Consider the following 26342-nt stretch of genomic DNA (forward strand, 5'->3'; position numbering starts at 1 on the left):
CGCCTTTTCTTTCTTTTTCTCTGCCCCTGACGGATAACTCCATTTGGAAGCCACAGCCATATGTCAAAACACATGTCAGTGATGTCATTACCTGCCGAGCAGTCATTAAATCAATATAATCATGTATTTAGTTATTTTTATTTTTTATATATATATTTGTATGTTTTATATATATATATATATATATATATATATATATATATATATATATTTACCAACGGTAAATAATAGACGAGATCAAGGGGCCCCCCTGGTGGTTCGGGGCCCTACGCAACTGGCTTAGTTTGTGTATAGGGAGGAGCGGCACTGCTTATTATGTCTAATTAAATAGTGTAAATTGTTCACTACTTTTGTCAGATGGTAGCTGCTCAGACTAATCTGGATTTTTCAGCAGGGAAATACACTATATAGCTAAAAGTATGTGGACACCTGACCATCACACCCATCTGTGGTTCTTCCCCAAACTGTTATCACAAAGCTGGAAGCGCACAATTGTACAGAATGTCCTTGTATGCTGTAGCATTACAGTTTCTCTTCACCGGAATCTAAATCTGTTCCAGCATGGCAATGCCCCTGTGCACAAAGCGAGCTCCATGAAGACATGATGTCTTAGGCTTGGACTGGAAGAGCTCGAGTGTCCTGCACAGAGTCCTGACCTCAACCCCACTGAACACTAAACTGGAACACCGAGTGCACCCCAGACCTCCTCACCCAACATCAGTACCTGATTTCACTAATGCTCTTGTAGCTGAATGATCACAAATCCCCACAGCCACGCTCCAAAATCTAGTGGGAAACCCTTCCCAGAACAATGGAGCTTATTAAAGGGTGACTAAACATCTGGAATGGGATGTTCAACAAGCACATCTGGGTGTGATGGTGATGGTCAGGTGTCCACATACTTTGGCAATATAGTGTATTTACAGTTGCGTGTAATTTGTGTTAGTGTTAATTTGTTATTCTAGCAGCACACCAGGCTTGTGCAGCTGCGTGCCAGAGAGAGAGAGAGAGAGAGAGAGAGAGCGCTCGTGCACGTTCGCTCGCGCGCTAACGGTTTTCTTCTCCTCTCCATCTATTGTACGACTTCTCGCCTTGGAAACACACGTCTGTACTCACCTTGTATTGTCACTCGAAGCGGAAAACACAGACAGGTTTTTTTCTGTTACTCCTTGGAAAAGGTAAGTGTTTATTATTATTAATATTATTATTATTTACTCTTCCACTTGCAATGTATATGCACGGAGCGCGTGCATTTGAAAGTATTTACACGTCGTTATCGGCCACCTTCGTTCCGTTTGAATGCTTTCAGTGATAACAAAACCCTTTTAAATGCATTTCCCTGCAGAGATAAATACATGTTCCATTTAAAGCCTTCAAAACGACCATACCAGGACTTACTTGCATGACCAATTCCTACAATAATGAAAGAAAAACAAACAATAAAGGACATATGATGGTTTTGTGTAAAGGGCCACTGGTAACTATTTACTCGTTAATGGACCTTGAAGGCATTGCTCATGTTTTTATTTTGTGTCGGTATGCGCTTTATCAGTTTGTTGCGCGTGAGATTGGAGTCCAGAGTTAAGCCTAATGGGAGGCAAAGTTCCTCTGCAGTAAGCTACGACAGCTGGGCGTCAGTGATGTAAACATCTTAATAAGCTAGAATGCAATTTACTTAAAGGTCAGATTGCCAAGTCATTATCGTTGCAACGAACTTAGACCCTCAAGGTCATCGCAGAAAGAAGAGAAGTGATGGATGCAAGAGAACGTTACACAATGCGTCTGCTCCAGTAAAGCAGATCCTCTTTCATTTATATCATATACTGTATATAGTCCATAGAATGATATGGATTGCTCAGTTAAGACTAAGCAATAATGACAACATAGTCATTATTAAGCTGTAATCTTGCATTGTGTTAAGCATCTTTGGATGTGGCATGGGTCTTCCGTTTCCCCAAAATTTGTCATGTTTACATTTTTTGGATCATGTAAAAACCATTATTTAAAAAGAAAACCCCCCTACAAACTCATCTCAAAACCATCTGAGATAGGTCAGGATGTGTATTACAGCCTTCTTCGATATCAGCCAACATCCCAATAATTATTAACAAGAATATATTGTGTAGTACAAACGTTGTGTTCTATGTATATGGAAAAGCCTCTGTTATCTGTGGTGACAGCTTTGTATGGCTTGTCATTAGCTTCTAAGGGCTGGTCAGCATTGTACTATTTAATAACCTCATATCCAATAAACACCACAAGTGCTGCGAAAATGATAATGATTGTCATAATTGTTTCAGAAGTGGTAATAAGATAATGAATCTACTGCTGAGTACAATTGTTAGTCATAATCTAGTTGTGAATGTTGACAGGACTGGAGCCAGATGTGCTCTGCTCTGCTCTCAATAGCAGCCTGTTTTTCTCTCTGTGTAATTGAAAAAGATCAATTTTGTGTAGCTGCATTAAAGCAGCATTGCCTGAAAAGCCAAAAATCATTCATACAGATCGATTCAACCTGGTCTGCTTGTATAGGGAAAAGCTTCACACTGTTTTTTTTTTTTTTTTGCTGTTGTTGTTAAAGCATAAATAACAGTGATCTAGACTAGATAGAAAATAGACAGGAGGTGATAGTTGCTTGTTTATGAGTCTTGTGCTCAATTCTATCACTAAACTGATCATCGTTGAAGCTCATACACTAGACAGCATACTTTTTTTTTTTTTACCTGTAATATCTCATTTCTCCCTGAATAAGACGTTATAGTACACAAAAACACACACATCCTTTTGAATGTAAGGATCAATTCAAATGTAAAAGATTGGCCATGTCAGGATGGAGTGGATGTACATTTTATGCAAATGCTGTGCTCTCAAAAGAGAAACCCAATCAATAGAAAATATTACTTGTGCTTTAGAACATGACTGCATTGTATCCATACAACGCAATATCAGTCTTATCATGGTATCTGTTTAGTTCTTGTAAATGCATATGTAGCATGTTTCAATAAATATACCACACCTTGTAATGGCATTTTTGTGTAATGTTATTTTAAAGAAGTATATATGGTGTTAACAATATAACTATTTTGAAATGTCCCTATCATGGCGTATCACAACATGCTTTTTTTTCTGGATTGCAAAACACTCTGAGAAACACTGATTTGCCAGGGTTTTAATCTATAAAATAGTTGAATCTGTTGGGGTGTTAGTCTTTTTAAAGAAACAACCCAGTTTTATGTGGTAAATCTGGAATCTGTTTATAAATACACTTACTATATTCCATAGAGGACCAGTCTGTGCTGATTTTTTTCCTGATTCAGAGCACATGAGGGTACTGTAAACACCTTACAGTGACATCTGCTGTGTCACATAAAAATGCTTGGGGCAAGCTGGTGGATGTGAGGCGAAATAATCTGAAAAGATCTGGGTTCCTGCATTACCACCTTGTTTGATGTGGAGCCATTTTTTCATCATCTTGCAGCATTGGCTTTTTGTGTATATGATGTGATGTGTACTTTAGCCATGACCTCTGACCATGGATTGCAGTTCCAAGAGCAGTGCAGCGTGGGTGGTGAGGTGAGATCTGGAGTTGAATGCAAATGCTATTCTTCATCCACCTCCACACAAGGAAAATTCATGAACAAAAAATGCTGTTCAATCCTCCATTTCTTTGGAAATGAAATACCACTCATGTGAGAAATTTAATTACCGTTTGTGTTTATTTCCAAATTTCAAAGTCGACTACAATTCTATCTCTATTTCTTTGCTTATTAATTGTTTGTCTAAGAATGTAACAATGCCTCTTTATTATTTTGTGACTGCTTAATGAACCAGTCCCCCAGATAACACTGCAATATCTGTGTGTGTGCAGTCACATGTGTTCGCCTGTGACACAGGCTCGGAAGCAGGTTCAAAACAGATGCTTGTCATACAGATAAACAGTGGCAAGCTAGTTGAAATAACATCACCCTTCTAAAATGGACTGGCACAGTGGGGAAGATGGCAGCAAATTTATGGATTTTAAAGGATTTGGCTTCAATTCTGATGTGGTTTTTTGAGAAGCCATCTGTCATGTTATTCCATCAAACCTCCACAGAGATTTCTGGAAAGCTCGCTCTCTTCTAAACTGTTATGCAAGCTATGCAAGTCTAATTTTCTCTGCCCATACCTATGCCTGTGTGTTTACCGAAATACATTGTATGCATGCAACAGTGTTCCTTGTGGTCATATCAGCGTATGTAATTTGCCCATTACTTTGATTGCTCATTGTGTTTTTTTGTTAGGACTCTTTTGTCTGGTTAATTACACCAAACATATGTTTGATACACCCTAAATTATCTATCTGATGATATCATCCCCACTGACTGTCTCTATTCATGATTCAGTAGCTATAATAATCACCAAATACCATGATACAGCCTTTGTACTGGGCCTCAAATGTATATGTAAATGTAAATTTAATATATCAGTATATTATGGGTGGCTGTGGCTCAGCAGGTTGTCCACTAATCGTAGGGTTGGCGGTTCGATTCCCGGCCCACGTGACTCCTCATAATGAAGTGTCCTTGGGAAACACACTGAACCCCAAGTTGCTCCTGATGGCAAGCTAGCACCTTGCATAACAGCTCTGCTACCATTGGTGTGTGTGTGAATGAGAACCAGTGTAATGTGCTTTATAAGTGCAGACCATTTACCAGTATATTTGTGGCAATTTGTCTCATATCTAGGTACCTTCCATGATTAAAAAAATCACAGATGATAGTGTTGTTAACATCGTAACATGCAATATCACAATATATTGTATAACTGATGCTCAGCACATCTGTGCTTGTTTCAGGTAGTCCTGTCACAATCATTACATAATCTTCTAACTGGTTATTCGAGATGATTGTGTAATCAAATCACTGCACCATCATATTTTAATGAATGTTACTGTATCAAGGGGTCTTAACTATGAACTATTTGTAACTATGTATTGCAGTGTAACAGTATTATTTGTAAATGACAAAGAGGACAAGCCTGTTTTTAACACAAAATTACACAACTTATGCAGTAATGGCCAATAGGAACACCAGTGCAATCAGCCACAAACATATTCACATCATACATTTGGGTACAGGCTTTAGATGTGTTTATATTTTGTATCAACTCAAAGTTAAAAAATGTTTTTTGTTTTTTTTTGCATTTGAGCACATGTACCTTTTCTACGTTAATCACTTAATTGGCCAATATAGAAGTTGTCATAAATTATAGACAAATGTAGATCTGTTCATTTTTCTCTGGCCTGTCTCCTGCAGAGACACCATGGGGAAACAGAACAGCAAGCTGACCCCTGAGGTTATGGATGATCTGGTAAAGAACACAGAGTTTAATGAGCATGAGCTAAAGCAGTGGTACAAAGGTTTCCTAAAGGACTGCCCCAGCGGCCGCCTCAACCTCGATGAGTTCCAGCAGCTATATGTGAAGGTGAGCACATACCATTACTTTCCATATTCTTACGTTTGGTCGGGTGCTCTTCCACATGTCATTGGACATTTTGACCTATGAACCTCTGGACAGATGTTAATGAAGGCTTTGAACTGCTGACATAAAGTGTATTAAAACTGCAAGATGTATGATTTTTGAATTTCACTACTTGAACATTTCCTAGCATGAGTTTTGCTGCATCATTCTTCTCCTCATAATTACATTGAAATAGAAAATTAGACTGTGTTCCAAACCACACAATGTACACTAAGGAGTATGGCTAAATAGTAGTGACAGTGAGTCCTATTTAACGTGGGAGCATTCAGTTGGTATTTGCAAGTGTAGGCGACTCATGATTGTTCATTATTACAGAAGCTTTATTGTGCAGTGTCTGGCTTTCTGATTCTTACTGCTGATGAGTGGTTTGCATCTGGTGGTATGACTTCTAGATTTTTGCTCTGGTGGATTGTGATACCGTCACCCCTGCCCTGTGAAGGTTGTTGAAGTCGTCACTGATTTCTGTTTTTGGGTTTTCCTTCACAGCTCTCACAATGTTTCTGTCATCAATTGCTGTTGTTTTCCTTGGCCAACCTGTTAGATGTTTGGTCGCTAGTACACCAGTGGTCTCTTTCCTTTTCAGGACATTCTGAATTGCTAAAGAATTGGTCTTGCAATAGGTTCTGTACTGTTGTAAGGGAGTGTAAATATACAGTAAATATACAACGGGACTAAATGATCAATTCAGCCATCTGCACTGTTTTGAGGCCACTTTATTTGCTGGATCAGCTTTGCACACAAAGGAATTTAATCTTCTGGACACTAACCCTTTTAGCAATTGTGTGATGTGTTTCCCAGCAACAGTGTATCAGGGAGATGGTTTTATTAAAATCCAGAGGCAAAGATAGTGAGAAAATGGATGACCTTGCATTATCAGGGTGGTGTGGGGCTGGGAAAAGTGGCGTGTGTGTGTGTGTGTGTGTGTGTGTGTGTGTGTGTGTGTGTGTGTGTGTGTATGTGAGGGAGAGGAAGAGCACGACACAGTGGCTTATTCCAGGAATGATTCAATAAGCCTTCATGCCACAGCTTTTTGACATGCACACTTAATGCAGGTTTGTACATTAACTTAGAGAAATAGAAATGGAGTTAGCGAAACTTGAAATCATTTCAAAATAATATTTCAAAAGTATTAATCCCCACAAGTGGGGAAATGATGTTATTGTAATGTAACGGGTTTATAAATATCTTTTTTCATTTCAGCTTCTTTCTACAAATAATTGCTTACAATTAGCAAAATTATCTGCTAATAGAACAAGAATAATTCAAGCTCAAAATCAGTAAAATACTAGAAATAGATTTAATAATAATTTATTTAGTTGATTGTAATCTTAAAATAGGAAATACTCCTAAATGTGACTATATTAAAGATATTTTAGCTTGATGTTTTTTGCAGTGAATTTATATTTTCGTAGGTTATTTCCTACCATCCAACAAAGCATAAACTTTCTTTAAGAAGTTCTTTATCTTCTTTTCAATTCATTGTCTAAAAACAACATAAACATCTTCGCATTTTTTGCAACTGATAGAAATTATTTGATATCGCACACACCAAATAGTGAGAAAAGCGCACATTTTACAGAAATGACTACAGCCCCCCCCCCCCACACACACACACACGTACACACACACAGACACACACACATTGTTGCCTTTTATTATTATTTTTTAACACAAGCTGCAGTACAAGCCAAATTTCCCCACAAAGTCAAAACTGTCAGATATTCCAGACATTTGATCTCCACCAAAATATAACAATATTAAGATTCCTAATAATGTTCAACTTTGTACATTATTTTATGAATAGAGTGCTATTCTGAAGGATCTTCTTTTTTTCATGCCCAATTTTGTTGACCTGAAAAGAAATAGATTCTGTGTGCTAAAATCTTTAAAATATTTTGTACTTGTAGCTGTATTTTTGCCTCATGGCACATGCTAGATATAATGCCACTACACTACTTGAATAAGATCGATATACAGGGTGTCCCAAAAGTCTCCATATTTAGGGGAGATAAAAAAAAATTTTTTTTAGCAAAATGTCTTCCAAAATTTTTCATATTTAGTTCTCATTTATCATTCTCATGGCTGGAACAGGAAACTGTTGCAAAGTTGCATGGTAAGCACATCAATACACGACACTGTTGTCAAAGTCTGGAGAGACGTCTCTGTGTGTGTTCACAAAGAAATGTAGAGGATGTTTTGTAAATAAAGTTACATTTTGCTGAAAAATGTTAATTATCCCTATGTATGGAGATTTTTGGGACACCCTGTATAATAAATAATTTTATATCAATATGAACTTACCTGGTCATGAAATGTCATTATGGGTGGTACACCCATGAGGGTTTTATCCAGGTTCTCCAGTTTCGGCCTGCCTACTAAAACGTGAATATGCGTGTGAGTATTGTGACCTGTGATACACTGGTGTCACATCCAGTGTTCCTAGAATATGCAGTGGATCCACTGAGAACCTGACCAGGATAAAGTGGTTACTAAAAATGAATGAATGAATGAATGAATGAATGAATGAATGAATATATTTACTGTTTTTGATTCTTTCTGTTAATGCTGTTATAGTTATAGTTTGATATATCTTTTTCATTCATGCATGTCAATGAACACAAAGTCACACAGAGTTATTCCTGCAGAAGGGAAATAAATTTCTTCTCTAGGGTTAATAAAAGTTTGTCTACACTAACATCCTGTCTGTGGTGCTCTATGAGTCAACCATAATTCAACAAAAGGGCTTTGTATAAAATTTCCGTACTGTTTTCCTATTGCATTTTGTTTTATTCAGAGATATTTCATTAAGTTTGTACTTAAGGAGATTTTAATCATGCTTTTGGGTGTTGTCATGTTACACTGACATTAAAATATGTTATTAATTTTTTTTTTTTTTTTGTAAAATAAAGTGCAGAAGCAGACAGTTTTGTAGTTTTTAAAAGGTTAAAGGGTAATGCTGTAGTCCTTGAAAAAAATCCCATTGCTGTGACACAGTCAAAAACAAGTCTGTCACTGACGCAGAACAACACTTCACAGCACATGCCAGGTGGCTGACCTTGGACAGTTCTGACATTCTCTCAAGCAATGGAGCTTGGGTAAAATAAACAAGCCTTGGTTAGCTTGTTGTAGCACGGCAACCCTGACGCCTGTCTGTTCAATGTTGCCCCAAGGTCTTCCCTTTTCCAGTGATCTACGGACTAGCCTGAAAGCATCACTCAGATGGAGACTTTCGATTTACTAGACACGTGGTAGGGAACTGTATTAATTGTACACTCTCTGTTTTTTGTGGTGCCAGTTCCCTATCACATGTCTAGTAAATCGAAAGTCTCCGTCTGAGTGATGTTTTTCAGTGTGCACTGTGTATTTGGGTTGAATGTTAAAGTTCTTACAGTTGCTCATAAATGTTTTTTTTTAAAAACAAAAAACAAAAAACAAGATGCATTTAGTGAAAATAGTTTTTCAAATCCTTGCATTTCACTTCTTTACCACCAGCAAAACAAAGTATTTCTACAGCATAATGTGCAAATATTTGCATACTTTGTATCAAAACAGACTGGCATAATGTGACTTTTTCTTGTGTACCGGCACTTGTTGCCATTCTCTCAAGAGACGTCTCAAGATAAAAAACAACAACCTCAAGATACATAAATGGGCAAAAGGGCACAAAGACAATGCGTGAGTTGCAGCCTTTATTATGAATAGGATGTTTATAGGCATTAAAATTGGCATTACAATTACAGGAATATTCCTATATATATGGTTGTTGTAAGTATGTTGTAAGTATGACTAACGTGCCATTCCTAAATACAGTGCTGAGAAAAAGTATTTGCCACATCCTGATTTCTTCTGTTTTTGTCTCATCTCATACTAAATAGTTTCAGAAATAAAAACTAAATCTAAGATAAAACTAAGTCAACCTGAGTAAACACAAAATACAGTTTTTAAATTATATTGTTATTTTTTTAAGAAAAAAAATTATAACCCAGTACCACTTGGCCTGTGTGAAAATATATTTGCCCCCGTAGCTACTAATTCCCCACATCTAAGAAATTGCATTCATAATGGGGTTCAGCTGGACTAGACGCAACCAGGCCTGATTACTGCAAAACCTCTTCAATCAAATCAACACTTTAATAGAGCTTTATCAACAGCATGAAGTTGGGTAAAAGGTCTTACCCTGTAACACACGATGCCAAAGTTGAAAGAAATTCCAGAAATGATGAGGAAGAAGGTGATTGAAATACATCAGTCTAGGAAGGGTTACAAAGCTATTTCAAAGGCTCTGGGACTCCAAAGAAACACAGTGAGTGCCATTATCTCCAAATAGAAAAACTCTGCACAATAGTGAATCTTCCCAGAAGTGACTGACCTTCCAAAATTCCTCCAAGAGCACAACAACTACTCATCCAGGAAGTCACAAAAGAGCCAAGGACAACATCAAAGGATGGACAGGCCTCTCTTGCATCAATAAAGGTCACTGTTCATGACTCCACTATCACAAAGACGCTGGGCAAAAATGGCATCCATGGAAGAGTGGTGAGGTGAAAACCACCGCTAACCCAGAAGAACATTAATCTGAATTTTGCCAAAACACACCTTGATGATCCTCAAACCTTTTGGGAGAATGTTCTGTGGATTGATGAGTTGAAAGTGGAACTGTTTGGAAGACAGGGGTCCCGTTACATCTGGCGTAAACCAAACACAGAATACCACAAAAAGAACTTCATACCTACAGTCGAGCATGGTGGTGGAAGTGTGATGGTGTGGAGATGCTTCGCTGCTTCAGGGCCTGGGCAACTTGCAATAATTGAGGGAATTCTGCTCCCTACCAGAAAATCCTAAAGCAGAATATAAATTGAAACTCAAGTGCAACTGGATTATGCAGCAAGACAATGATCCAAAGCATAGGTGTAAGTCCTAGTCCTAGAAGTAAGTGAAAGACTGATCTCCAGTTATCAGAAGCGTTTGGTTGCAGTTATTGCTGCTAAAGGTGGCACAACCAGATTTTATGTCTAAGGGGACAATTAGTTTTGACATTGAAGATAGGTGTTAGATAACTTTTTTGCTGCAATAAAAAAATATTGTGTGTTTATTCAGGTTTCCTTTGTTTTATGTTGTATTTCGCTTGAAGATCTAAAACAATTTAGTATGAGATATACTATTTAGTATGAGATGAGAGAGAGACACAAAAACAGAAGAAATCAGTATGGGGCAAATACATTGGTAGAGCATCGTACCTAGCCTACAGCTAAGCATATCTTAGCACCCACAATTCCTTGCCAACTGAGCATGCACATATATATCTGAGCGGACGAGCTCAGAAAAAAAAAATGGTGGAAAACAGTGCGTCAGCTCTTTTTAAGTATTAAACCTTGGTTAAAGAAGACTTGTTTAACAATACTTGAATAAAGTGTTAACTTGTTGAAGGTTTAAACAACAAAACAGTTGTCACAGTGTTTGAACTTGTGATCTCCATCATGCCTTAGCCAGCCAAGCTAATGGCAATGAATTTACCTCAGTCTGTTAACACTGCCCAAATTAAACTGCTGATTCAGTTAACTTTCCTGTTGTGCATTTTGCCGTTAATGCAGTTGCTTTAATCTGGTGGTCCCTTTAAGATTTTTGATTTTTGATTTAGGATGACTTCGAAGGTCACATGACAATGCTAACATGCCAGACGTAGTATATCCAGGATTGTATTCATACTACACACACATACTGATTAGTAGGTACTGTCACAGTACGCGAGTTTGGACGCAGCCAATGTGAGTGCAGCGCAGTGGAGAGTGGGGAGGTCACAAGTTTGTGGAGATGGCGAAAAGAAAGAATTCAGAGGAGCATCGAAAATTTCAAAGTTGACTGGACTGAAACGTGTTTTTATTGAAAGCCCTGGTGCTCTGCTGTGTCTGATTTGCACAGAACGTATTGTCTCGTTTAAAAAAATCAACATTTAAGAAACAGTTTTTGCAGCAAAGTACCCGGTCGGCACAAGCCGAAGGAAGGTGCGGAGCTCCAAGGTCAAGTGGCTTTTATTGTCATTTCAACCATTTCAGCTGGTAAAATACACATTGAAACGAAACAGCGTTCCTCCAGGACCATGATGCTACATGAAACAACACACTAACTACGTGAGACAACACAGAACTAAATGTAAACATAAACAGCAAGCCGGACAGCAGCAGCTGCAAGCGTGGACAGAGGCAACTGTAAGCCTGCATGCTGCCATTGGAGATTGTAAGGATTCCTTCTCAAGATTGCGGACCATTTCAAAATTGACATGGTAGACAAATGTATCCCACAGATACAACGTTTCAATGCATTTGGATCAATGGCAGATTGTAAGTTTATTTTTGTAGTTTTCCACAAAAAAGGGTCAGTGAGAATTTTGGAGAATGACTTCGTGCCGCTACAACGCTTCTTTAACATTATTTTGAATTCATTCCTGCCGCTATAATATAAATTTTATTTAGTCCATGCTGCTATAACATTATTTATAATCACTTTATGCTGCTATAACCCTATTTAACTTAACAAGTGTGTCTGTATAGACAGAGAGACTTCAACACAAAATATTGGGCAGAGTAATAAGGTAAATGTGCAAACAAATACGCACACCATCTATCTTCAAATTTAAGTTGAAAAAATATTTTATGTAATGTAGTGTGGCAGTTGTTTTAGTTTCTTTTCATCTGACCAACATCATAACACCATTGTGTTTTAGCTTTGCAAAAAAAAACATCCCAGCCAAGTACAGATACACAAGCTGCGAGAGACTTGTAGTGCATATGTGCAGTGCCCCACACATATACAGTGAATGTGGAATTACAGTGCATTTCTGTTAAAATGTCGGCTCTGGGGTGGACAGGGAGTGTCCTCAGAGCAGGAGCTCGACTCCTCAGACGCGGACCTCAGCACAGTATTATCCGGAAGTAAGTGTTAAAGTGGAAGTTTTATACGAGGATAGGCTAACTATGCTAACAGGCTGAGCAAAAACAAGAGCACCAGGAGTCACATTCTGCGCTATAATGCGATGTTGATCTCCCTTAAAGTTTGCCTTGATTGTTCTATTTACACTTTTACATTGCACACATTTTGTAACATTTTATTTAATTATTTAATAAGTTCAAGAGTTTCTTTAACACTTATTTACTTATTTATCTTCATATAAGATAAGAGAAGATATATTTTTAATTTCTATTTTGTTTTTGACTGTTTTTTGACTAAAAATATTTGTTGTTAGCCTTAATAAAGTGGGAAAATTAAAAATACAGTGGTTAAATTCAACCCCTTTTTTTCTGCTGGTCTTTGTTTTAAACAGATTAACATTTATCAATAATTATCGATACCGAATGATATGAAACATTATATCGTGATAAATCTTTTAGTTGTACTGCCCAGCCCTACATTAAATAGTAGTTTAAGGAAAAATATAATGTGTATTCTAAATACCAAACTATTGGCATCTTCCCACGGTTAAAACATACATTGGGTCATTACATGAGAGATGATAAAGTTCAGCAAGCAGCACTCTATTTTTAACATACCGTCTGATGTTCATTCATGTTTATTTTTTGATAAAACATGTATTTAAGACAAGGAGATGATCCAGTTCTCATGCTTTTTGCTGCTGTTTTGAGTCAGCAGCCACGAGCATGGCTACCCTGCTAACGGACCATAAAGAGCATCAAAACAATATTTAATGTTTGAATTTTGTGATTAAAAAATACATAATTTGGAAACCAAGTTGGATATAAATCACAACTGTTTGTCAGAAATGTATCTGGATGTGATTTAACACTAGCCAGTTTGGAATGAATAGGCTACAGAGGGTTACATAATGGCATTTGGAGCTATCACAGCAGATGGAAGAATGTGCCAACTGGACACAATTTCCCCGTCAGGCACCTGGCCCAGCTCACTCAATCAGGGGAGAGGGCTAGCCACAGGACGGGAGAGAGACAGACCCCTGCGCATAGTGTTAATTTTATGTAATCCACTACATCAGATGTTTCTGACTGAGGTGTTGGAGGGCTGGACTACAGCCCAGCTCTAATTTTAAGCTTTCTGCCCCTTTTTAAGCTTTCTGGCAGAGGCAGTCAGGTTTTTATTTAATACCTGTTGATGTTCAATAGAGTTCATGATGCCATGTATCCTCAACGTCCTCTGGCAGAAAAACACCCACAAAACAAGAGCCACCATCATATTTAACCGTGGACATGAGGTACTTTTCCATATGGCTACCTCTCTGTGTGCACCAAAACACTGGTTATAAATGTAACTGTGGTTCTGTGAATTCTGGATGTACCAGTAGTGGATGATCGCAGCACCAGCCAGATAGGTCAAGAAAATAAATATCAATCAAGTCACATGGTGATGTGAGCTGAGTGGAGGTGATATAAGCCACTGAAGCTCAGCACTTCACCTCGGAGCATCTTCTCACACACTCAGAGTGACCGGGAACTCTGTGGTGATCTGGAATTCATAGAAGCACGGTTACATTCGTAATGAGCATTCTGTTGCATCCCTCCTGACCGCCAGAGAGGGTGCAACAGTCGTGGATGACTCATACCAGAAAAGTCATGAGGAGTAACTCACCAGAACAAACCACTGGCGAAGCACAGCCGAGCTCACATCATGGGATGAAGCAATGTTGACATTATATAAACTTGTGAAGGTGCAGGGAGAGGACCATATCGCTGCAGCCCAGATATCACTAAGAGGGACACCTCTGAAGGCAGCCCATGAAGATGAAACAGTCCTGGTAGAATAGCAAGTGATGATCCCGGGCATGAGTTGCCAGGCCTGCTTGTACGCTAAGGCAATAACCTCAACTACCCACCGTGACAGCCTCTCTTTAGACAGAGGGGCACCCTTTGTAACACCACCATAACAGACAAACAATTTTTCCGACTGTCTTAACTGCGCTGTAGCCTCTACATAGCACCTCAAGGCCCGTACGGCGCACAAGAGCAGAGAACGCTGCTCAAGGCCTGTCGGCTAGAAGGAACACAGCTCGATCGACTGATTAATGAACTGGTGTAGGAGCACTTTAGGAAGTAAAGCTGGATTGGGCCAGAGGACAACTCTGGTACCCTCCGGTTTCCATCTCATGCATGACTGCCTCACGGACAGCGCGTGAAGCGCACTTGAAGATTTTTGTATCCGACACTTTTTGTAGATGCCACAGCTGGAAGAAAAGCCACCTTCAATGACTTCCAAGACCTGCCCCCTCCAGTGAGAACAGTGTGAATGACCGAAGGCTCACAGTCTGCTAAGTGGGAGTCGGCCCCAGAGGCCAGATCCATAACTGTAGATGGGCCATGTTTGGATGCCAAATGCAGCCATCAAGCTGAGACAATAGATCTCTCCTGAGAGGAAGCTGCTTTAGTCTGTCCCTCAGCAAGGTTAGGAGCAAGGGAAACCATGGTCTGGACAGTCACTGTGGTGCAATCAGAAACACCCTGTGCCTGCCTTATGCAATTCTGTGAAGTGTCTCCCACAGCAGAGGAATTGGAGGAAAGGCATACAGGAGACAATCTGGCCAATCGTGTGACAGCATGTCCTGCCCCAGTGGACTGGAAGTTTCCATCCGTGCAAACCAGAACCGGCAGTGAGTTTTTTTCTCCAAAGCGAATAGATCCACTTCCACCACACCAAACTCCTGCCATATGTCCCGTACAACATTTAGGTGGAACCTCCACTCGCCAGGATGAAGCCAATTTCTGGACAGAGCATCTGCAGCCTGATTTATCCCTGCTAGATAAAGAGCCTTCAGTGATGCAAACCATGGGAGTGACCAGGTGAGGATATTGTGAGTGAGCCATAGCAAGCTCTTTGACCTCGTGCCCCCTTAGTGATTCAGCTTGAAATCCGTCGAAGTGTTATCCGAGTACACAAGCACATGACGGCCTGCCAGCACCAGGAGAAAGTATCTCAGGGCATGAAAAACTGCAAGCAAGTCCAGCAAGTTGATGTGTTCCATAGACCGCTCCCTTGACCATTAGCCACAGACACTGCTACCCAATCCTTGAGGGATGCATTGGTTGTTACCACATCCCGACGAGAGGGAACATTCTCCAATGGAACGGCTACTGTCAAAAAGGCCAGTGAAGTTCATCGTCGGGGGGCACGCACACAACTGCGAGTCACTACAATCTGCCGATGACGTTGACGGACTAGCAGAAGGCTGTTTCTCCACACCTGCAGGGGCTGCAGGTGAAGCAGTACCAGAGGAATTACAGAGGTGGCCGATGTAGCCTCAATAACATCCCATACTAGAGAGACGCCCCCAAACAAAACTGGGCAAAAATATTTAAGATGTCCGTCGTCTGAGACAGAGAGGCTCGCATTGTGGATGAATCAATTGTCACCCCAGTGAATGTGATGGATTGCATGGGAGACAGTATGCTCTTTGCCCTGTTCACCAAGAAACTCAACTTGACAACGTGGCCTAGTAGCAGCTGGGTATTGTGCACAGCCTAGTCCCTCATCTGAGCGCAAAGCAACCAATCGTCTAGGTATGGCAGAAGCCGCAGTCCCTGGCACCACAGGGGTGACAGGGCAGCCTTCATATACCTCGTAAACACTTGAGGGGCTAGAGAAAGACCAAAGGGTTGGACCCTGAACTGGTAAGCCTGGTTTCTGAAGCTGAAGCTTAGGAATATCCTGTGATGCACAGCAATAGGAACAGGAAAGTATACATCCATCAGGTCAACACTCGTGAACCAATTTCCCTCCGTCACTGACCGAAAAACGTCGGTCGTATGCAACATGTGGAATGGGAGCTTCTTTAAGAACTTCTTGAGTCTCCTCAAATCCAAAATCGGACGAAAACTTCCATCCCGCTTTGGAACCAGAAAATATGTGGAATAGAACCCATCCCTCTGAGTCAGGGGCTGAACCACCTCTATTGCCGTCTTCTCTAACAAGGAACGAATTTCTTGAGAGCTGCAGAACGAACCGGGTCTAAAACAACAGTTGGTATGCGTCCCGAAAATGTTGGGGGCCAGCGTCAGAACTCCAGAGTATATCTGTTGCACAGTGTCGCAAAGACCCAGGGGTCCAACCCTGTGCTTTCCCAATAACTCAAATGGCGTGTTGTGAAACGTCTGACCACCGGCCCGAGTGCCTCAGGCCTTGAGGCTTTGGCTTTTTAAAGTTGTGGTGGGACGCTGACACGGGCCCCCTGGGGCACTGTGGGGGTTTGGGTGACCATGGGGGTGACGCTTCTGTACATCCTCAGCCCCAGGAAATCACTGCTGGACCTGGGGACGTTTAGAGGGCATATGACAAAAGTGTGGCTGCACCGGTGCGTAACGACGATGAGCATGATAAAATTCTGAGCACGCTGCACCTGTGTTAGCTGCTGAGTGGTCGCGGACAACTTCACATGCCTCTCCAACTTCTCAGACACGTCTGGAACAAAAAAATATCCTGGAACAATGGGAAGCTCTCTCAAAGTCTTTTTATAATCCTCTGACAGCCTGGCTTGAGCAAACCAGACCTGCCTGCAAGCGGTTAAGAGTGCTACAGTGAGACCGCCTAGTTCTCGCATCATGTGCCCCGTGGCTAGCAAGGCTCTCCGCAGAAATCGTGTAACAGAGGGATCCACTTCTTCAGAACCCAAGGAATTTGAAGCAGCCAAAATCAATTGGCAGTTGGTGTTCTCAGCTTGAGCAACATAGGCAACTGGTATGTAGGTATGCTTTCCTCAGAAGGGAATCTGTGCGGTATATATATATATATATATATATATATATATATATATATATATATATATATATATATATATATATACACACACTTCATTGTTATTGTACTTTATCTTTTTATTCCCCTAAGTCCATTTATGACATTTGTGTGGTTTTATGTATGTCTTTATGTATAGTTATAATTATTTTTACATGCAAATTTCCAACCTCTTTTTATGCCTCAGATTCCTCAGACTTAGTATTAATATTATTATTATACATCTTGGGATAGCCCTTTACACCTAGTAGTATTATATGTCTAGAACGCATCATCACTGATCACTTGCAATCACATTTCATTAGTAGGAAGGTTGCCAAGCATCAACTCACTGTCACTGCATCTTCAAGCATCAACTCACTGTCACTGCATAATCAATCCCCCAAAATACTTGCAGCTACGTTATGAATTAAATCATTGGTGCGCTCTAGCACAAATAGAGGTGGTTTCACTGCGGCTCTGTTTTTCCATGACTTGCACTTTTTTGTTTGGCTCTTCTCCTCTCCCCCTCCATGTTTAAACAGATGGAGCAGAAGGGCCAGCCCCATGAGAGAGTCACTTTGCATCATTGCAGGATGCATGACGGTGTGCACTGTTTCCTGACACAGTGCTTCTCCACTAAAGGAAGATTGCTAGAGGGATAGAAAGAGAACGCTGCTGTCTTGATTTTTTAGTGTCCTGTCCAATCACAAGACTTTCTCAGGTTGAAATCCTCAAAGTGAGCCTGAGCACTGTTTTGTTCAGTCATGTTTTCATTCTGACCTTAAACAGTGTATACAGTTGCTTTTTTTTAGGTAGGAGAAGGTTGGAATTGGTCTGTATGTAACTGGCTGTTATATAATTTTTCACTGTACGTAGATATCATATGCAGTCTCTTGTAAAAGTACAGCACTCACTAATATAGGGAAGAAGCTATTTTAATAGCTTTACTGTCTTTTTTCCTTTAATCACTAATCAATATAAAAAGTGCTAGATTACAAATATTTGTATTCAATAACAGTTGATTAACAACATGTAAGTGTTTTAATTGCAGCTTTATAATATACACTAATTCATTTGAGAAGTATATCACTGCTAGTAATGTTTTCTTTTGTGCCATTTCAAATTGAGTTCTTTAAGTTGACATTCAAATTTTCTCTAACACTAATTTATTGGCTCATTGACTGAAATGGTGGTGATCAAATCTGTGCAACTTTTTTTTGTTGTTGATTTCCAGATGTAGCATTTTGACAATTTAAATCTGAATTTGAAGAACTGAAATTTGGAATGGGTTGTAAATAGAAACTAGATAGATAGATAGATAGATAGATAGATAGACAGACAGATAGGTAGGTAGGTAGGTAGATAGAGAGAGAGAATTTGAAACCTTGCATATACATTCAAGATGTGGAATACAATTTCAATTATGGTATAATCAACTAAAAACTTAACTTACAAATTCAAATTAAGGCATAAAAAATAAGACATACCTATTAAATTCAGATTATAGAGGCAGGTTTATTTTTATTCCATAAGAAAAAGACTGCTATTTGGACTGGGGGCAAATAATTTTATATGTTTATGCAGTTTGATCAACAGACATGAGTTTGAATAATGATATGCACGTCTGCATCCACCCCCATTCTGTGACATTCTTTTATAAAAATGTCCTGACTTTACTGAACATAGCATCTGCTTCTGTGTGTCCACAATGTCTAATTAGGTAATTACAGTTTTCACTAATTACACCCTGTATAAGATGACATGCACTATTGTTTGCTTCGAAGCAGAGAAGCCTTCTGTGATTTGTGTTAAAACACAATAAACATGGCATTTATAAGTTCCCAGCTCAGTTCATCTATTCAAGATATTCAAAAATGCAGGGTTATTATTTTTTATTAACAAGACATGCCAATAATTCTGATACTCAGTTAAATGTTCACTTAATTTAAACTTAAATTTTCATGACATATGACAATACATTCCCAGCCTGAGTGAATTTGAACATTTTGGCCTTATTCAGCAGACAGTCTAAACTGTCTGAAGCTATTACATTTGAATTCTAAAAATTGTTCTGATTTGTTAATTAGGCTGTAGATTGGTGTTGTGCAAATTCCCAGGTTTAAATACAGAAGCAGTGTATGCACTAGCGATGGGTGGAGGTCATTTCTGTCTGAGGTGGTTAGGAGTCTTATCATCTATCCACCCACCCCATAAAGGAAGGAGTGATGAGCTGTGTTGCTGCAGCACTCAGAGCTGTTCTAAGTGCAGGTCCGCATTGCAGCCCACTCCTGCAGTGAGGTCGGCAAATACATTCCAGAGTGATGCTGTAGTGATCAGACACACACACACATGCACACCAAAAGACATGATATATAATTCACATCTTAACCATTGATAATATGAAACTAAACCTCATTGTACAGTTTGTTGTTTAAATCCAAAGTGCTGGTGTTTAAACTAAAAGCATCAGGACATCGATGTACAGTTACTATACCTTTTCATCTTTCTTTCAGTTTTTTCCCTATGGCGATGCATCAAAGTTTGCCCAACATGCCTTTCGGACCTTTGACAGAAATGGAGATGGAACCATTGACTTCAGAGAGTTTATCTGTGCACTGTCCATTACATCGCGAGGCAGTTTCGAACAGAAACTCAATTGGGCCTTCAACATGTATGACCTGGACGGAGATGGCAAGATCACACGAGTGGAAATGCTGGAGATTATTGAGGTAAATACAGTTGCTAACAGTATCTAACAAACACTCCTGGGCAAAAAAGGGCCAAGCCCCTGCAAAAAAAGCCTTTAATGGTCTTAACAACAAATCATTGGTCATGAAATTAGCAAGAATTAAACAAATAGATAAAGTAACTGAGTATGGGATAGCTTTTCCCTTTGATTTCTTTAAATGTTTAAGCGTTGTGGGTAAACTTGCGAATAGCTTTTTTTATTTTATTTTATTTTATTTTGTGCACCCAGAAATGTGTTAGTTTGAATTTTACATCAAACATGTTTATCATTATCATGATACAAGAAGACTATATAAGTGAATTCCCCTGTTTCTAGCTTTTCTCCCAAACAGTTAACTACAGCAAAAGTAAATGAGCAAATGGTGGAACAGGAGCTCTTACTAGTGCATTTGTTTAATTCTTGCTCATTTTCTGACCAATGATTTGTTGTTAAGACCATTAAAAACTTTATATTTTTCCATTTTGGGCTTGGCCCATTTTTTTTTTTTGCACTTGAGTGTACACTATATTGGAGAAAGTTTGTGGACACCTGACCATCACACTCACATGTGTTTGTTGAACATCCCATTCCAGCTTTAGTCCCCCTTTGCTATTATAATAACCTCCACTCTTCTGGGAAGGCTTTCCATTTGTCCATTCAACCACAAGAGCATTATTAAGGTCAGACACTGGGGTGCAGTTGATGGTCCAGTTTATCCAAATGGTGTTCAATGGGGTTGAGGTCAGGGCTCTGTGCAGGACACTCAAGAACTACACCTACAGTACGCTAAGAAACCATGTCTTCATGGAGCTTGCTTTGTGCACAGAGGCATTGTCATGCTGGTACATGTTTCGCCCTCTTAATTCCAGTGAAGTGAAAGTAAGTCTAAACAAAGTAATGTAAATGCTTGGTAATGTGAAGATGAAAAGGGCAGGCCTGGGTCCTAGCTGTACCATAATGAGTCTTTATTGGTCACATATACATTATAGCACATTGAAATTCTTTTCTTCGCATACCCAAGCATGTTAGGAAGTTGGGGTCAGAGCGCAGGGTCAGCCATGATACAGCACCCCTGGAGCAGACAGCATTAAGGGTTTTGCTCAAGGACCCAATAGTGGCAGCCTGGCAGTGCTGGGGCTTGAACCCACGACCTTCCAATCAATAATTCAGCGCCTTAACCAGCCACCACTGCCCCACGTACCCCCATGTATCATGTGCAATCCTTATCTGTGACAGTGGTAGCTCAAGAGCTAAGGTTCTGTGCTATTTGTCTATAGGTTCTTTATTTAAATCCAATGACTGCCAGAGAGCAAGCGCCCTTATACATGGTCCTTAACTCTCAACCAGTATGCTAGTATGCAGTATGTTACTTAATTTTTGGAAAGAAACATATGTCCTTTAGTTGTTTGGAGGAGCTCAATTTATTATTATTCCTCTCAGCACACATTAATTAAGATGCTCAAGAACACTGTGTTTCCCAAGGGTACAATCACAGAATAAATGTGAAGAAGAATTTGTAGTATTCCCATGTTACTTTAAAACTGACAGTGGTTAAAAATGTTTTTTAATTTTGTGGTAAGAAAAAGAAATACTATCTGATTTCAGTTTATGAAGACTAAATTTAAATATAAGTTTCATTAAAAAATGCGACATACAGCTTTGCCACTTCTTATAAGATTCCGATATGGTATATTTTCTTACCCTTTGTTTTATAGCACTTATAAAAGCAAATATTTAGCTTCTTTATGGCTAAACATCACATGCTTTGTGCCTGATTGTTACTTTTATTTATTCTGCTTTAAATTGTTACGTTTGCAGTAAATATCCATCTGTAACATCAACAAAATATAATTATGGAAATTGTCCGTTTCTGATATGAATATTGGTACCAGAATGTTGGTATTGGCAGTAGTGAAAACTAGTAATAGTGCACCTCAGACAATGAAGATGAATAAATAAATGAATGTGTCAGTAGTAGTGACAAGTACACAGTGTATGTGCATCACCGGACCATAACCGGTGTTCTCCCTGCAAAGAAGGAAACTGTAACAATGCATTTGCAATAATCAGTCTCACCATTACCAAAACAATGAGCACTTGATTTGCACGTAAGATTACAGGTACGTTTTGTAAATGGGAATACTATCAGGATTACACTTTTTTTTTTAATTAACTGGCTTAATATGCAATTTATGAACTTGTACTTGCATGTTATATTGTATATTGCACTGTATTATATATTGCAAATTGTGTTTATTGTACATTGTACCTAGCACACAGTGTGTAATATATACTTGTATATTCACACACTACTTTATTCAATTTTTTTCTGTTGTGATTGGTATGTTCCTATCCTGACTTGCCAACCTGCCTGTTTTTTGCTCAATCTATTGGCAATACAGTAAAAAGTTAGATCAAGAATGAAAGAGAATCCTATAAATTAAGACCTAGGCTATATCAGAATGTTATTACCACTTAATAACTTAATATTTTTAAAAACTACATATCCATGATACTATGGATGATTTTGTTTCAGTTCTCTCCCATTTCTATTGAATTATATACAGTAATGTAAAAACGGCAGGGTTACACTTTACAAAACTGTTAATGCAGGTACAGCAGGTACCTGCAGGTACCTTGTATTCATCGATCGAAATAGGCAGTGTTCAAGAAATATGTAGCAAATTATTCCTCATTGTGCAACATGAATACCACGCGCCAAACTTACACTTACACTGCTTGCCTTAGTAAAAAAGGAGTGAATGGTTTTTTGCCGCTTTGAGCTCATTGTGACCTCTGAGGGCTCAGCTCGGGTGTGAGCATGGATGTGACACGTGACGTGTGTGACCAATTGTCATGGCAACATCAGGCCACGTAAAGACTTAATCAGTCTGAAATCGCTCAGTTGTTCACTCATTCACTATTCCCTATATAGTGAATGACATTTGAGTCCACTATATGGGGAAGAAGTGTATGAAAATGAGTGAGCGAATTCAAACGCTGGCGTAAATACAGTGGATTTTATTGTACACATATAGAAATCAAAAGATACACAAATTGACCATGACCAGTGAAAAAGTGCAGGGGACGAATTTATGTTTTATTGAAAGTGATTCTACGCCTCTGGGAGTGAGGGTGTGTAAGAAAGGTCAAGGTTGGGATTTGAACTCGGGTCCCCAGCGTGAAGGTGAGATGCTCAGCCACAGAGGAGGGTGCAGACAGGCAGCGTGAATAGTGGACCTGAAACACGAGGAGAGAAAACATGATGAGCAACATGACTTGTGTTTGCGGTCCGTTATTGTGAATGGTTTTCCTTGACTGTGCCCTCCTCTGTGGCTAACGAGTGGCTCAGGAACCGGGGGATTATATAGGTCCTAGCCATCATAGCGCAATTGTTCATATGAAAAACAGGGAAACAAAAGGAAATACACAGGCTCCTGGATGGATCATGTCACGTTTTTACCTGGGGTCAAAGTAACAACGCTATTTGTACTTGAAAAGTAGATGAGCAAATTCCAGAGGAAGCCATGCTTGTAGTCTTCCACTTAGTCATATAACCACGGTTACACATATTACTTAAAATCATACAATCTTCTTAATAGTTTGTGAACAGTGATTTAAAATACTTGCATGAATTTCATGACTGGTAATTTGAGAGTCATTTTATCCCACAACACCCTCAAATGACTCTCAAATAACCATTCATGAATTACTGGAGTTTGAAAACTGATATCAAGGACAATATAACGAGAGACTAAATTTGGGAGCTGATTCGTGAAAGTGATTTATAAAAACTATAACTATATTTTGAAAAACTACTTACTTCTAAATGTTTTGTGGTCATTTTTGTATAACTTTATTATAAATGCATGTTCATTTTGATTCATATGTTTTTTTTGTTTGTTTTTGTTTATGTGAATAAAAAAAGATGCAAATTCACCTGTTTTCGCAATGAAAATAGGTCATAGTTTATAAATAGTTTGAGGGGAATAATGGCAATTTTCTAAAAAAAAAAAAAAAAAAGTTACATAGTATAAGAGGTTACATTGGATATGGATTATATGATGTTGGTGTGATGTAGACAGGCTGGGAGAGTAAATGTTAGTTGTTGATTTGTCTTAAATGGTCAGGAAATGGTGAATTGTGTAGCAATCAATAGCTTAGTGAGGTTACATTAGTCAGATAACATATGTCACTAGTCAGATATCCTGCACCACTGGGTTAAGATGAATGAAAAGCTGTTTTGTTGTATTGTAAAGGAAGAAACTGTTAATTGTGCCTGTCATACAGTAAAAGTATAATAAAGACTCGTTCTTCTCTCCCTCCACAGGCGATCTACAAAATGGTGGGCACTGTGATCATGATGAAGATGAACGAGGACGGCCTTACCCCTGAGCAGCGGGTCGACAAAATCTTCAGCAAGATGGATAAGAACAACGATGACCAGATCAGTTTGGAGGAGTTCAAAGAGGCAGCAAAGAGCGACCCATCCATCGTATTACTGCTGCAGTGTGACCTGCAAAAATAAGAGCGAAAATAAGTGACTGCACCGAAGATCAGAGTTCCATTCAGTTTGCAGCTATTTCCACTGAAAAATATTTGCTTGGACCACCTTTCAATAGATCTGCTTCCTGTGTTTGAAACACTTGTGCATTTCGACTTGTGCATGTCTAAAACTTGTCTCTAAAATTTTAGATATGCACGGACAGAAGCACACACTTACTCACACACACATGCACAATACAAGCTCTCACAAACAAAAATACACACACACACACACACACACACACACACACACACACACACACACACATACAATATAACACACATAAATAGAGTTCAAATAGATCAAATAAATACATAAAGTTGAAATAAGCTGCCAATATTTATAGTGTGTGAAAATACTTTCCATACAGTCTCATTCACTTGTAACTTGTGCATCACTGATGTGCTCTACTGAATTAAAGCAACTATTTATTGTACAACATTACTGATGCTAGTGTACCATAATACTGTTTAATGTCAAACAAATCTGGTCCATTGGTAACCTTAACAGGTTCATATTTTTCATTTATATATTGTCAAAGCAGATATTTACATTTACATTCATACAGAAAAGTGGAACTTTGATTCTGTATAATTGGAATATAAGGAAGGCCTGTTTACTATGATAAGCAAAGTCTGTGATGATACAAGGGATGTATTTTATTATCATTTATTCATCAATTTTGGTTTTGGCACCAAGATAATTATTGGCACTGCATGCAAAAAGTATGCTGTGCAGTATTTGTTCACTATGTAACAACTGAACATGGCTTAAAAAATACAGCTTAAAGGTTTTATTATAAAGTAATGAAGTGTGCACATATATTTACTGTGTATACTCTATACATAAAACATGTATAGTATAATATGCTGGTCTAAAAAGAAATAATTACACTAATAACACTAATTCAATTACTCTTATGTGCACTATTGTTCTATTTTAAGTAATTGGAATGACCTTAAACAGTTTATTGTGCCATATGTACTGCATATCACTTTGCAGATGGTTCAGAAATGCTGCTCTATTAAAGAGATCTTCAGATCTTGTTTTAGTCACATTTAATTTGACAGGAAATATTAATAGAAAATTACAGTAAACTAAATTTTTGCTCAAACTATGGTATTTATTGTCTACCCACAAAGGTTTTAAATGTGTATTTTTTTATTCTTAAGGGTTTAGAAAAATTTAGTTATAAAACAAACTAACTAACAACAACAACAACAACAACAAAAAACCCAACCAAATTAACGAATAGATTGTCAGTTACACGTTCAGAAACATTTTCCTAATCTGCATTGTTTATTCCGCTCAGATTGTCAAACATATTTTTGATTTCATGTTAACATCATGTCTGTCATTAATGAAAGCTTTACATACACTGTTTTACATTAATGTTTACTCGCTTACTTGCCACCAAATTTGTGCAATGGCAACTTAATTTTGGAAATTATTTTGTATATGTTGCATGTATATGTGCCCCTGATGCCAATGGCTGCATTACTTCCTGTGTTGTGATTTAAAACTAATAAAATAGTATATGGGACTTTTTTCCCCTCAATGCGTGAGTTTGATTGAGAGCATAAGTGTGAAGATATTTAATGCAATATAATCAAGAACACATTTTAGTAGAAAATTAAAGGTACAGAATGTAAAATTGTGGAATTTCTCCCCTTCTTGCTATAGTGAGATATTTAAAAAAAAAAAAAAAAAAAGAACATGTCAGATTGCATGTCAGGATCTTCAGATCTCTCTGAACAACTCTTAGATCTCACCTTCTGTCACTGCACAAACCTTTAGGGTAACCATGGACAACCAGCT

General features: G+C 38.6%; 1 protein-coding gene across 1 annotated transcript; it reads left to right on the forward strand.

The window, feature by feature from the left end:
- Window positions 1-1002: 1002 nt before the first annotated feature.
- Window positions 1003-26082, forward strand: vsnl1a (visinin-like 1a). The gene is made up of 4 exons (XM_017455738.3): window positions 1003-1178; window positions 5295-5463; window positions 19764-19979; window positions 24309-26082. Exons 2-4 carry the CDS (start codon window positions 5302-5304, stop codon window positions 24504-24506), a joined length of 576 nt encoding a protein of 191 aa, XP_017311227.2. The 5' UTR covers window positions 1003-1178; window positions 5295-5301; the 3' UTR covers window positions 24507-26082.
- The last annotated feature ends 260 nt before the right edge of the window (window positions 26083-26342 follow it).

Source organism: Ictalurus punctatus, chromosome 25 (genome assembly GCF_001660625.3).
Source record: "Ictalurus punctatus breed USDA103 chromosome 25, Coco_2.0, whole genome shotgun sequence".
NCBI lineage: Eukaryota > Metazoa > Chordata > Actinopteri > Siluriformes > Ictaluridae > Ictalurus > Ictalurus punctatus.